General features: G+C 42.8%; 1 protein-coding gene across 1 annotated transcript; it reads right to left on the bottom strand.

Annotated features, from left to right (window-relative positions):
* Nucleotides 1-5,375: 5,375 nt before the first annotated feature.
* On the bottom strand, nt 5,376-12,298 carry TMED9 (transmembrane p24 trafficking protein 9). Its single transcript, XM_069955338.1, has 5 exons — nt 12,091-12,298; nt 8,859-8,959; nt 8,655-8,780; nt 7,051-7,197; nt 5,376-6,392 (listed from the first exon to the last, which is right to left on the bottom strand). Exons 1-5 carry the CDS (start codon nt 12,257-12,259, stop codon nt 6,243-6,245), a joined length of 693 nt encoding a protein of 230 aa, XP_069811439.1. The 5' UTR covers nt 12,260-12,298; the 3' UTR covers nt 5,376-6,242.
* Between the last annotated feature and the right edge of the window lie 1,085 nt (nt 12,299-13,383).

The raw sequence follows: 13,383 nt of genomic DNA, 5'->3' as shown, positions 1-13,383 counted from the left end.
GCTCGAGTCCATCCGAACCCAAACTTTCGGCATTTGATTAGCGGTGGCTGCTGACCTTGGATAAAGCCCTAAGGCTATGTTGAAAACATGGATATAGTCATTGGCTGTATCCATGTTTTCCAGACAACCTTAGAGCTTTATCCAAGTTAAGCTGCCACCGCTAATCAAATACCGATCGTTCATCTCTAGTTGTCATCCATTTTTTCATAAACCATCAGTTGTTGGACAAGACGGATGGAGGAATGTTTCAATCCTGCTTGTCCAACGTCCAAATCGAAGCGCCGGATATTTTGAACTGTCCTGTGGAAATCAATGGGACCAGTTCAAATGTCAGTTTCCATTCAGTGCTTTGCTTCTGCGCTGGAGGGAAACTGAGCCAGACTGTCTGATATATGTGAAGGGGGCCTAATGAGTTAGTATTTCTGTCATTCTCCAAGCAGTGTAAAGTATTTTAGTGATAACTACTTTCTAAATGGTCCAAAGTAAGGGGCCTATTCCACCAGACGATTATCATTCAGATTATCGTTAAATCTTTCGAATCTAAACGATAATCACTTGGTTGAATTGCAGTTAACTATTTTTATCGTTGCTCGTTTTCAAAACGTTCGCAAATCGTTCGCATTGAATAAGAAGTCGTTCGGTCGTTCGCAGTGGATACGAACGCAATAGCGAAGAAAAAACAATCACAAATACGATCATAAGTAACGATTATCGTTCCATGGAAATGAGTAAACGTTTTCAGGTCTTTCGAAATAGCGGCCGTTTGAGATCGTTAATCGTTAACAATTATGCAAACGATAATCGTCCGGTGCAATAAGGCCCTAAGGAAGGGGTCATTATTTATAAACATTATATATGGTGGCCTAAGGTGCCTATTGGTTAATAGCTCATATGCCTGGGTCCTCGGAGGCCAAATGGATTACAGATTTACTGTAAATGGTTGTTGTTAATATCATTATATTGTTTAGGATCGTAATGGGATTTAATAGTGGGCATCTAGTCTGATTTAATAGCATAACTACATTTTAATTTTACCTAAATAAGTCTATTCTGTTATTTTTAGAAGTTAATGTTTTAGAAATGATGTTTTCCATATACAGGGCTACAAATCTCTTGTTGCCCACTAGAGGGAACTAACTACATAGGGATTAATACAGTTTACGTTACCTTCAATAGGAAGAAATAAGTATGTGGTGAGCTCTCCCTAGTGGTAACAGGAAGAATTTTATATCTGTATACAACTGTGGCAAACAGATCACTGATCTCAGGGAGACAGAACTGCTAAAGACACCGTCGGCTGCTGGTTAAAACGATCCATACAGTGATCCCTCAACTTACAATGGCCTCAAGATACAATATTTTCAACATACATTGTTCCTTTCTGGACCATCGTAACTTGAGACCAGACTCAACATACAATGCTACTGACAGTCCAGATCTGTGGAACGTAAGAAAAACCTAGCTGATCAACCAATGACAGTGGCCAGTATTAGTGAAGTGCATGCACTGGTTGGTTGTTTGGTATCTCCTCTCTATAGTACAGTGTGATACTACATGTCCTGTGCTGCTCTTTACCTGGGCCAGGATGAGTTTCACCTTTGCCATCAGGTAAGGGAGGCTTCTTTTATTTTTCTGGGACTCTGTGTGACCTATACAGGACCTAAAAATGCTCCAGTCCTCTACATAAAAAGAAATTTAGAGTCTCTTGTAGCTCTTTCTGACTGTTATATGTAAGGACTTGCTGTAGCCACATTGGTTAGCTGCTTATTTTCCTTTAAATGTTCATTTTTTTTCTCCTCATTTTGGGGGATTTAGAACCAATTACCAGTTTTCCATAGAGTTTTGGTTTCAACATACAATGCTTTCAACATAAAATGGTAGTCCTGGAACAAATTAATATTGTATGTTAAGGGATCACTTGTACAGTGAAATCCTAGGTGCATTGCCACCTGGGGAACATCAATATGCAAAAAAGTTTTCTGCAATTCATTGGGCAGATCGTGAAATGCACTTAAGTAATAATGCACAAGCTTAAAGGACAGAAAGAGCTGCACATCGCACCCATGGTTGACGCGAAAGCTTGTTCAGCTACATTAAAAAGAAACATCAGAAGTTAGTATATAATTTGCAGGTCTCGAATACACGAGTCCCTAACCAAACAACACTGTGCTGGTCAGTGGAGGCAAACCCTGCGCAAGCAGGGAAGGGGGGGCCACAGAATGGTCCTAAAACCCCACTGTCACAGGACCAAACCCCAAGGCCCCCCCCCCCTCCCCCTTGCATAATAACATTGAGTTAACCCTTAGAAGACCCGGGCAATTTTAATTTCTTTGCTTTCATTTTTTCCTCCTTGTATATAAGGCCATAGCGCTTGCATTTTTCCACCTAGAAACCCAGATAAGCCCTTATTTTTTTGCACCACTAATTGTACTTTGTAATGGCAGATGTAATTTTTTTTGCCTAAAATATGCAGAGAAAAAAAAATAAATATTTAGGGAGGGGGGGGGGGGGGGGGGTTGGGGGGCAAGGTTATGCCGTTCGCCCTAGGGTAAAACTGACTTGTTATGTATGTTCCTCAAGTCAGTACGATTGCAACGATATGTAACTTGCATAGCTTTTAATGTATGGCTTTTAAAAAATTAAGACCTTTAAAAAATATATATATGTTCCTTAAAATTGCTCTATTACCATGCTTATAACACTTTTACCCTTTAGTCTATGGGGCTGTGTGAGGTGTCATTTTTTAAAGCAAATGTACTATCAGGCCTGGGAACAAGCACTGAAGGCTGGCCGACCCACCCCTAGTGGGAGGACCCCCCTAGCCCCATTAGAATCAATGAAGCCGAATCATAGAGGGACAGGGATTTACTCCTACTGGAGGTGGGTCGGCCAGCCTCCAGTGCTTGTGCTCGGGCCTGATGGTACATTTACTTTTTTCCAGAGCTGTATTTTATAGAGAAGGTAGCACACCTATAGCTGTTATCCACCTTGAGAATTGTTTCATCCAACCAATAGCAAAAATAAGTACTATGTGAAGTCATGTCTCATAGAAAGGATGTGCACACCCCCTTCCTATCTTATTTCAATAGAACTGTGCCCCAGAGCTATGCAACAAGAAATTAGCAAGCAGGAAGTACCTGCAGAACTTACATCAGAATGCAGTTCTACAGTGTAGCTAAAAGACACAAGCCAATATATGTGCAATATATCGTAAAAAACAAACCATTAGATAAACTCATAAACAAATGTTCACAGTGAACAAATATACATACCCTGGAACTCCTATTAAAGATTTGAAAAAACTCTTGCAGTTTCTAAAGGCCCATTGGTACTATATAATGTAACCATAAAATCTATCACCTCTCAATAATCAAGCATGGGTGACTTTATTCAAGACTGACATATAAAGTCCAAGACATGCTGCAAACCTGAAATGTGATGCACAGACCTGGCAAAAGGGCATTTTGCAGGGGCTCTGCAAGGTCCCAGTCTAATAAACTCCTCCCACTGTTTTTTTTTTTTAATTTATTGCTCTTTTACAGGAATTTTCATCTTTTTTTCCCTCACATAAAAAGGTCGGGGCCGGATGAGATAGGGAAATAAGCACGATACAAACTATTTTTTTTTGTGTGTTAGGCTGGGTTCACACTGCGTTTTTGCAATCCGTTTTTTTACATCCGTTTTTTGAAAAACACGGATGAAAAACAGATTACAAAAACTGATGCATTTGTGTGCATCCGTTTTGATCCGTTTTTTCCATTGACTTCCATTATAAAAAAAAAAACGGATGAAAACGGATCTGGTTTTTTTGACGGACACAAAACTTTGCTGACACTTTTTTTGTCCGTAAAAAAAATAAAAAAAAATAAAAGGATCCGTTAAACGTATGCTAAAAACGCAGTGTGAACCCAGCTTAATACTGTATCAGCCTGCTGCTTTGGAAATCCATGCCGCTCTGCCCCAGGTGCCTAGAAAAGCTGGATCCTGCTTTACCAGGCACCTGGGGCAGAGCGGCATGGTTTTTAAAGGCAGCGGGCTGATAAGCAGCATAGCTAATGAAGCGATTCAATTTGTTTGTACTGTAAATTCGTTTAGTGGTGATTTGTAACTGCAGTCCAGCTCCTATAAAGTGAATAGACAATGAGCTGCAGTTGCAGGTCACCACCGCTACACAGTAAGCAGAGACAAACTGTTCATTGTGTAGTGTGGCACCAAACAGCTGATGGTGCTGGGTGTTTGCACCCCATCAATCTATGACTGATGATCCTGTGGATAGCTCATTCAGTTTTGTCAGGAAAACCCCTTTAAAATGTTACCCCTTAAAAATGTTAATAGAGCCGCAGGTCACGTGCTGATAATGATAAGAGACAAATGCACCAGAACACACAGTGCACAGCAACTTGCGGTGTAGATGTGGTTAAATACCCTTGCTTAACCGTGTCAGGCACAGAAAAGGGCAAATGAGCATCAGAGTTAGGCAATAGAACAATGGAGAAAGTGGCCTGTCTGTCACTTACCTGGAGAAGATAGCACAAAAAGACAAGTTAGTGGAGACAGTGCATCTAGAAACCTTGTGTCCTGGTATTCAAATTAAAGCGTACCCATCATTTGAAAAAAAAACTTCTGACATGTCTCTATGACATCAGTGTGCATCAGGGCCCCGGCGCCAAGACCCCCACCGATCGCTAGAACACCCTTCACCTTTGCTGTAAGGGAATGTGCACACTACGGAATCCTGATGGAACACCTGCTCTCGGACTCCGGCAGCTACGCGCATCTCCGCTGCTACCATAGGCTTCATTCTATGGTTTGCCAGATTCCGCCACCCGCCCAAAGAATGAGCGGAATCTGGCAAACTCTGGCAGAGTCCGCGAGCAGATGTGAGCTACGGAATCCGCGACAGATGTTCCGTCGGGATTCCGTAGTGTGCACATACCCTAACTGCTAATATTCCGTAGACTGCTAGTATTGGCAGTTAGAGCAGAGATGAAGGGGCAAAGCGCCTGCTGCTGAGGGCATCTGCCCCTTCGTTCTAGTGATCGACGGGGTCTCAGCACCAGGACCCAGACCGATGCACACTTCTGACATATCGCCTTAACATATCAGAAGGTTTTTTAAATGGTAGTTACACTTTAATGTTTTGATGACATATACCCCCTACCTATTGTTGCAAATAACATTACTTCAGTGCAACAAGATGGCAGTTCCGCCCTTCCCCCCTTTCAGCAAGATAATTTTCATAGCAACAAAGTTGTTTTACAACGGTTTAGGGAACATAACAAGAAGTCTACTGTAGGTTTAAGGGTACAAGGAGTTGGCATGTAAAAGCACAAAGTAATGAAGCAGGGAGTGAAGTGACCAGACCAAGAACAAGATGGAGGGAAGTTTTGTTTTTATTTAAAGCAAAACATGAAAAAACCCCAGACATTCAAAAATCAGTAACTACAGGATCCGTATAACCTGGAACCCCAGTGGCTTAATTCCCTGAACACAGAAGGGAGCCAGTATAAAGAAAGTCTCTGAGATTCTTACTGCAGGTGGTACAAGTATTTGGCAAGTGCAATTCAATCTCAAATGTGGTATTATAAAATCTCATTCTGAAAATACAACAGCAGCAATGCCAAATTCTGTTCCACAAGCGTCACACCTGTAAGCCACAGAATAAAAATCTGTACGCTGCTGTGCCAGTTTCCTCCAGTGCAGTGCAAACCTAGGCCAGTTAGCAACATCCCTATTTTGTATCCATCTCTATAGAAAGAAAAATCTATGATCATCAGTTGTGATAAAAGCACATAAAATTATCCCAAAGATCGCCTCACCAAAGAAAGAATTATGCAAACAGAGAAAAACATGAATTAATGAAAGGATAAGTTCCCTGATTCCTGCAAGGGTGAAAAAAACTCAGGAAAAAAACAAACAAAAAAAAAAAAAAACATTGGTGGCTTCTGGTATGAGTTCTGATACAATAGAAAACAAAATATTAAAAATGAAGTACAGTAACTGAATACTAACAATGAATGGTAAACAGCAACAATCTCATTCAATATTTTAGGAAAGGTCCCTCTGGCATTGGCGGGGACAAAATATGACATTGGTGACCCAAGCAAAGTGTTCTGATCCCACATGTTGGGAGTCACCTTGTAACACAGTTCCATCCTATTGATTTTTAGTGGTGGAAGACGCCTAGCTGGATATGGGTCCAACACTTCTGGTAAAGCAGACACTGCTCCTCTTTTTAAAGTTTACACCAGTTTCTTGGCTTCAAAGAAACTCTTCAGATGCCTCATCTGCCAGACTCCAATAGCCACAAGTATCAAGGTCTGGGCAATGGACCACCAAAGGACACGCTGGTTGGTACTTTCACTTGTCTGCCGGAATCTCTCCTCGCGCCACTGCAAAAACCAGGAGAAATACAGTCAATACAGCAAGTTTTATATGTCCAGAAACAGAAGGGTGCAAAGGACAAAGAGGCAGATTTACTAATGACCTTCATTTTACATCTTAGTTTTCAGTTAATTCCTGTTGGAGGAAGTTGCTACATGTTTAATGAGTGCAGACCTCATAATAAATTCGTTGGAACTATGGCTGTTTATGTGCTATTAATTAATCTATGCCAGCTGCAATTTATGCTAGTTTACAGCAAATCTGCCATGCCCCAACTGGGTAAGCTCCATCCACTTTTCGGAGTGTTTACACTACATTTAGCACTTTCTGTAAAAGTTGCTAATTTTTGTGCAAATGCAGCTTGTGCACACATACGGGTTATCAAGTATTATTTTACTGGCAAAGTACATGCAAATCATAATGGATAAAAGCCCCCCTTGCTGCTCTATTTCTATCTATACCACACAAGTGTATTCTGCCAGCCTATTCCCTATGATGTAGGATTTCCTTCCATAACTGACGACAACACTCAACATCAACAAGACATGGCTTTATCTTTAGGCACCAACATCCAAGGCCGTGGAAACTGTATCATAGTATCTCCCACTCCATCTTAATCCCTTTTTTGGATCTCTTATGCAGTACTATGAGAGCTGGTATTCTTACCCTTTGGTAATTTTGTTCCTTTTGAATCTGTTCCACTTGTTCGATCAACTGCCGTACTCGCAGCTGCAGTTCACTCAGTTTGTCCTTGGCAGCGATTTGGGCATAATCATTGGCATGCTCCCCAACTTGGATATCAAGGTGAACCCTCTGTTGAGCAAACACACAGTTCAGGGAATACTGAATCATTTGAGATTGGGAATAGAAGGCTGGGGCAAAGCCAAGAAAGTTCACGCTGCCTGGATTACAAAATGGCGCTTAATCAAGTAGATCTTAAAGGGCTATTCCTGTCTAGAATACGCCTTTACTTATGATCAGTGAGGGAATCATAGAAAAAGCAAAATTAATAGGATGCAGTTGGTGTGTCACTGTGTCCCTTTTCGGAGATTGTTCCTGCACAGCGGTGCTCCTGGTCACAAGGATGTGCAGCCAGTCCCATTCAGAATTGGGCCCCGTTCCCTGCACAGCCAGCTGGCCACAAATTGTTTAGGAAAAACAATGAAGGGGATGCAGCACTACATCACTAATGATCAAGGGGGCCATAGAGTCACACCCCCTATAAATCATAAAGTTATGGCTCCCATGAATCATGTAAGTAGTGGCATAGCCTAGCAATATACCTTAACTCAGTGAGGTGGGAACACCCCCTTTAAGAGAAAACAGAAGAAATATGTACAGTGATCAGTGCCTGCTAAATGATAGGTTGCAGCCATACATACTGAGCCACACATACTGAGCCACTTAAAAAAATGCCAATGTCCATGGCTACGTTCTCAGCTATATAACAGCATCCGGTCAAAAAAGAAGCTGACAAATACTGCAGCAGGGGCATTCACTTTAATTGCCCAAACTTACTCAGCTAGTGACTATGTACAGGCCACTTTACATCTCTATATATTTATTTTGCTGTAATCAATAGTGCAGCAGACCATACTATAAAATAAAGCAAAAACTGACGCAAAAGTAATCACTAATGTGTGGGTCATTAAAGTGAATAGACCCACTGCCGTGCAACTTAGTATGTCAGCAACCCTTTTTGACAGTATGCTGATGTATAGTTAGGAAACAGCATACTATGAAAATGCAGCAAGGTCTTCTTGGTTCTAGCATGTTAGTAAAAGGGTCCTCCCACAACAACACATGTAAAGGCAACTGATCAAACTATGGGACAACACTAAGCCATCAGCCTTAGGGTACGCGCGCACACACACACACACACACACACACACACACACACACACCGTATACGCAGCAAATATGCAGCAGATCTGCAGCAGATTTGATGCTGTGTTCAGTTATTTAGATCTAACCTGCTGCGTATTTGTTGCGTATCTGCTGCGTATACGGTGTGTGGGTTTGTACCCTTAAAGACAGTAAATGAGAGAAGGGTGTCTATGTTGGATAAATGATAAAATGTTTTTGTGGGATAAAACTGCTTAACATTTAAACTCACTGGCCAGCTTAGCAACTTAATAACCAGTTCACAAAGGGTTTTATTTGTTCATTTCCGCATACACCACCCACAGCCTCTCTACCCATCCTTTCCTATAGCTATTCCTGTGTGTTCACATTTCCCCCCCCAACTATGACAAACTATTAACACTCACCAACATCCCCCCAGCAAAAAGAGAAAACTTAGTGGAGTTTGAATGAAGGCATATCTGGTGTTCTCCGGGGGTGTGCGAGGTGAAGGTGAAGCGTCCCTCTGATCCATATTGCCGGGAAAGGATAACCTAAAATGGAAGGACATTGGCATCTTAGCATCATCACTAAGACAATTACCATCAGCATGCTCTCAGCGATACACTTACTTTATCATCTGGGTCCTTCACTTCAACAAACATGCCAAGGCCAGGTGTTGCGGGTAAGTACTCCTCCCTCTGCTTGTCATAAAGCTGGGTGCGATAGTTACCTGCAGAAAAAGATAGATTAAAACCCTGAAGACAAACATCTCTTACACATGTAGCTACATGCAGACTAAACAAATAAGAGCCCATCATGTATTATCTGCCTGTCAATACCTTTTTTTTTTTTACTAGAGCTTCCCAATCACCCCCTAATAACAGACGCTGGAAGAATGGGGGTCAGAAATGTTGGATTTCAATATGCATGATTTTTCTGTTAAGATACAAGATCATCAGGGGTCTGGCAGTACTGAAATGAACTTGCATACTTGGCTGACAGCTATCCTATATAAAAGCCAGCTTAAAGAAGTGTTTATTAAAGAATTGTATTGCTCCCTAAAAGTTATACAAATTACCAATATACACTTATTATGGGAAATGCTTATAAAGTGCTTTTTCCCCTGCACTTACTACTGCATCAAGGATTCACTTCCTGGATAACATGGTGATGTCACGACCCGACTCCCAGAGCTGTGCGGGCTGTGGCTGCTGGAGAGGATGATAGCAGAGGGATGCTCAGTGTCCCTCCAGTGCCCTGTGTCCCTCAGTGTCCCCCTGCCATCATCCTCCCCAGAAGCCACAGCCTGCACAGGGAGTCGGGTCGTGACATCACCATGTTATCCAGGAAATGAAGCCTTGATGCAGTGGTAAGTGCAGGGAAAAAAGCATTTTATGTGCATTTCCCGTAATAAGTGTTTCTTGGTAATTTGTATAATTTTTGGGGAGCAATACAATACTTTAATAAACATTTTCACTGGACTTCTCCTTTAATAGGGCTTGTACATGGCACTCATTCATCTTGGACTTGTCCATGGGTACCAGTTCTTGGTAGTCACTGCACGCCGATCAGTAAAACCAGCCTAACAGTTATGCTTTAAGCTTGTTCTGACTACATCAAAATATGTGTATTCAAGGCTGATGGCTAACATGTTTATTTGTGGTGTTCTTATAGCCACTATAGATGAGCGAACCGGGTTCGGGTTCGAGTCGATCCGAACCCGAACGTTCGGTATTTGATTAGCTGGAGCTGCTGAAGTTGGATAAAGCTCTAAGGTTGTCTGGAAAACATGGATACAGCCAATGACTATATCCGTGATTTCCACATAGCCTTAGGGCTTTATCCAACTTCAGCAGCCACCGCTAATCAAATGGCGAACGATCGGGTTCAGATCGACTCGGGCATGCTCGAGGTTCGCTCATCTCTAATAGCCACATTACATACCTGATTATACTGATGTATTTATTGCATGTGTCATTACTGCTTATTCATACACATATCTACCCTAAGGGTGCGTTCACACGTACAGGATCTGCAGCAGATTTGATGGCCCAGATTCGAAGATGAAGATTTGCTGCAGATCCTGTATGTGTGAACGCACCCTAAAAGGGTATTCCCATCTGAAAAAGTTATTTCTATCTATTGGAGACAACATGCTAATCAGTGGTGGTCCAACTACTGGGACCCCAGCGAACCCTAGAACAGGCATAACTTGCGAACAGAATGAATGATTCACACTGCTCATGTGGCGCAAACAATCCATTTATTCCCTATGAGGCAGCCTTAAAAGGTAAGAGCCCCATAGAGAATGAATGAAGCACTGGCGGCTCTAGTTACAAATCATTTCCTTGCCCAATTTTGTCCCCGTTCTTGTGATCATAGAGACATGTCAAAAAATGGGACTGGTTGCTGAGACCCCCACCAATCTCTAAAACGAGCAGGGAGAATCACTCTGTTTCTCTCCAACTCTCTCTTCTCTGCAGGAGACAAATTCTATAGGATCTGTGCTCGTTCTGGCGACCATTTGGGGTCTCAGCAGCCCATCCAGTCAAAATTTTTGACATCTATGACAAGTCAAAGTCCACTGCAGTCTTCAGCTATGCTAAGCAACGTTAGGAGAGGCCAACAAGGAGGAAACCAATACAATAATGTACCTGCTGCAATGGGAGCCCTTGACATTATATAAGGAAATCAGTACTGTATTTGCTCATAGAATAGTGCTTATATTATGGAGTAGCAGAAGGTGGTCCTAATAAATGCTGGGATCAAAGAGAATGGGCATCTTGCTGCTGTCATGTAGAAAACAATAAAGAGCCTATTTTTACCTGTGCAGACTCCCCCCAATTTCCTGTTACGGTGTCTGCTCACTTCTGTGCCTCCACTTCTGACACAAACTCATCTCAGGAGTAACAGCCAATGACTGACTGAGATGGCACTGACCAAGATCTCAGGAGTAACGGCCAATGACTGACTGAGATGGCACTGACTGAGATCTCAGGAGTAACAGCCTACTTGGCCAATGACTGACTGAGATGGCACAGCACCGCAGCCTATGACTGAGCGGGCTGTCACACCAGAGATGAGTTTATCTCGGAAGAAGAGGAGCTGCAGTCAGCGGGGGACACAGATGACACTGCAGGAGGACACCAAGGGAGCACAGACAAGTAAGCATAGGCTCTTTATTGTTTTCTACAAAACAGCAGCAAGATATTAAAAGTCACCTAGCGCCGAATAAAAGTTAGAAACACCTGTGCTCGTCTGCTACCTATCCAGCTCTTGTGCCAGTCCCTCTGTCAGCCATTCCTGCTCGCTTCTTAGCACATTGGCTAAGCTGGCATTTGCTATCCCTGGTGCCCTCATTAGCCACTGCTTGGCAGGGCAGGCATTTATAACCTAATATTATTATGCCAGATAGACATAGCCATCTGCCATCGGGCCTATGATCTTCCCATTCAGAGGACTACCCTGGCATCTTGGCACACAGGTATGCCCATGTTTACCGTACCACACCCGCTGACTAATGGACGGATAATCGCCTGATAGTACTTACAATGCACACACAACATATGTGCTTTGTGCATGGGCTTCAGCACTTTTGAGACCCACAAAAAAAAGCATTTGGAAATGGAAAGAATATATATATGTTCAGTGTATGAAACCTAATGGGCCCCCTGCGCTAACCTTTGACCTCTCTTGCATGTATTCCCAGACAATATAGAGGGTGACAGATGGGCAGCTCTCAGAGCCCACCAATACCATCACAGGTAGTAGGGTCAGCATGTCAGATCACTGAGGCGGTGAGGCTGCCGCCTACTGTAAGGAAAGCGCAGGAGACGTTACAGCCCTATCTCCAGGCCTCACCTATCACCATGGTTTCGTCCGGGATCTCCTCTATGAAACATTTCTTCTCGGTCTCTCCAATATGGAAGTACAGGGAGGAGGCCGGGCCCATACAGGCGGCGAGGAGCAGCAACCAGGCAGCAGCCATCATCCTGTACGACCTGATCCTCGCCGGAAGCTGAGCTAGCATCAGACCGGCTGCCACGTCCACCCCATTACCCAATCAGAGACGAGCACGCAACCGCTTCTGGGAAGTGTAGTTTATAGGCCCCTCGCCACTACGTGACGTCAGGGAGGCGACTCTAATGCTGCCGTGGGGTGAGAACAGAGCACCGAGGTCACGTGTTCCTGGTCATAGGCGACGTCAGGCAAAACGGTTATTTGTAACATATAAGGATATCAGAAAAAGACAGTATATCTTAGGGGTGTGGCTCACATAGCGATGGGCGTGGTCTCGGGAGACACTGAAATTGTGGGGTGTGGCAATAGAAGAAATGCTTGGTCCGCCTAAGAAGCATAGATCCTCATAGAGAACCTCTCCTGTTCTAGACAGTTCCTGTCCAGAGGTGGCAGCAGAGAGCACTGTGCAGACTGAAAAGAATCCACCACTGCAGGACATACAGCAGCTGATAAGTATTGGAACACTGGAGAATTTTTAATAGAAGTAAATTAAAGATCTCTGGCACTTTTTGCCATCAGCTGATTTAAAAGAATATTTTTTTTAAACAGCCCAGAAAATCAAATGAGCTTGCTGTCTGTATCCTGCTCTATCTGCCAGCATCCCTTTGGACAGATTGTAGACTTAGGGCCCTATCACACGGGACAATTATCGTGCGAAAAATCGCTATATCGTTCGAATTTAAACAATAATCGTTCTTTGTAATGGCAGGCAACGATCGAAAAATCGTTTGTATGTTGTTGATCGTTGTTTTAGATATGAACCTAAAATTATCGTTAATTGTTTACTAATCGTTCGCTGTAATTCCACGTTCGTTCGCTCAAGTTCCGCATTTGTTCACTAATCGTTCAGTGTAATTGCTTATTGCTCATTGTTTTTCTGGGATCAGAAGGAATAAACGATCATAGTAACGATCACAATAACGATCATAGTAATTATCGTAACTAACGACCATCGTTCTGTGTAATATGGTGAACGACTTCAGGTTAATGATAAACAATCGTTTATCGTTAGTCGTTGTTAAAAATCGCTCAGTGTAATAGGGCCCTTACAACCCAAAGAGGGCAACATAGTGTAAAAATCCCAATTCCCCGCTGAACACAATGGAGCGTGCGGCCGTTATTTAAACATGTCAG

This window comes from Dendropsophus ebraccatus, chromosome 1, assembly GCF_027789765.1.
Source record: "Dendropsophus ebraccatus isolate aDenEbr1 chromosome 1, aDenEbr1.pat, whole genome shotgun sequence".
NCBI lineage: Eukaryota > Metazoa > Chordata > Amphibia > Anura > Hylidae > Dendropsophus > Dendropsophus ebraccatus.
This window is presented reverse-complemented; position numbering and strand designations above follow the sequence as displayed.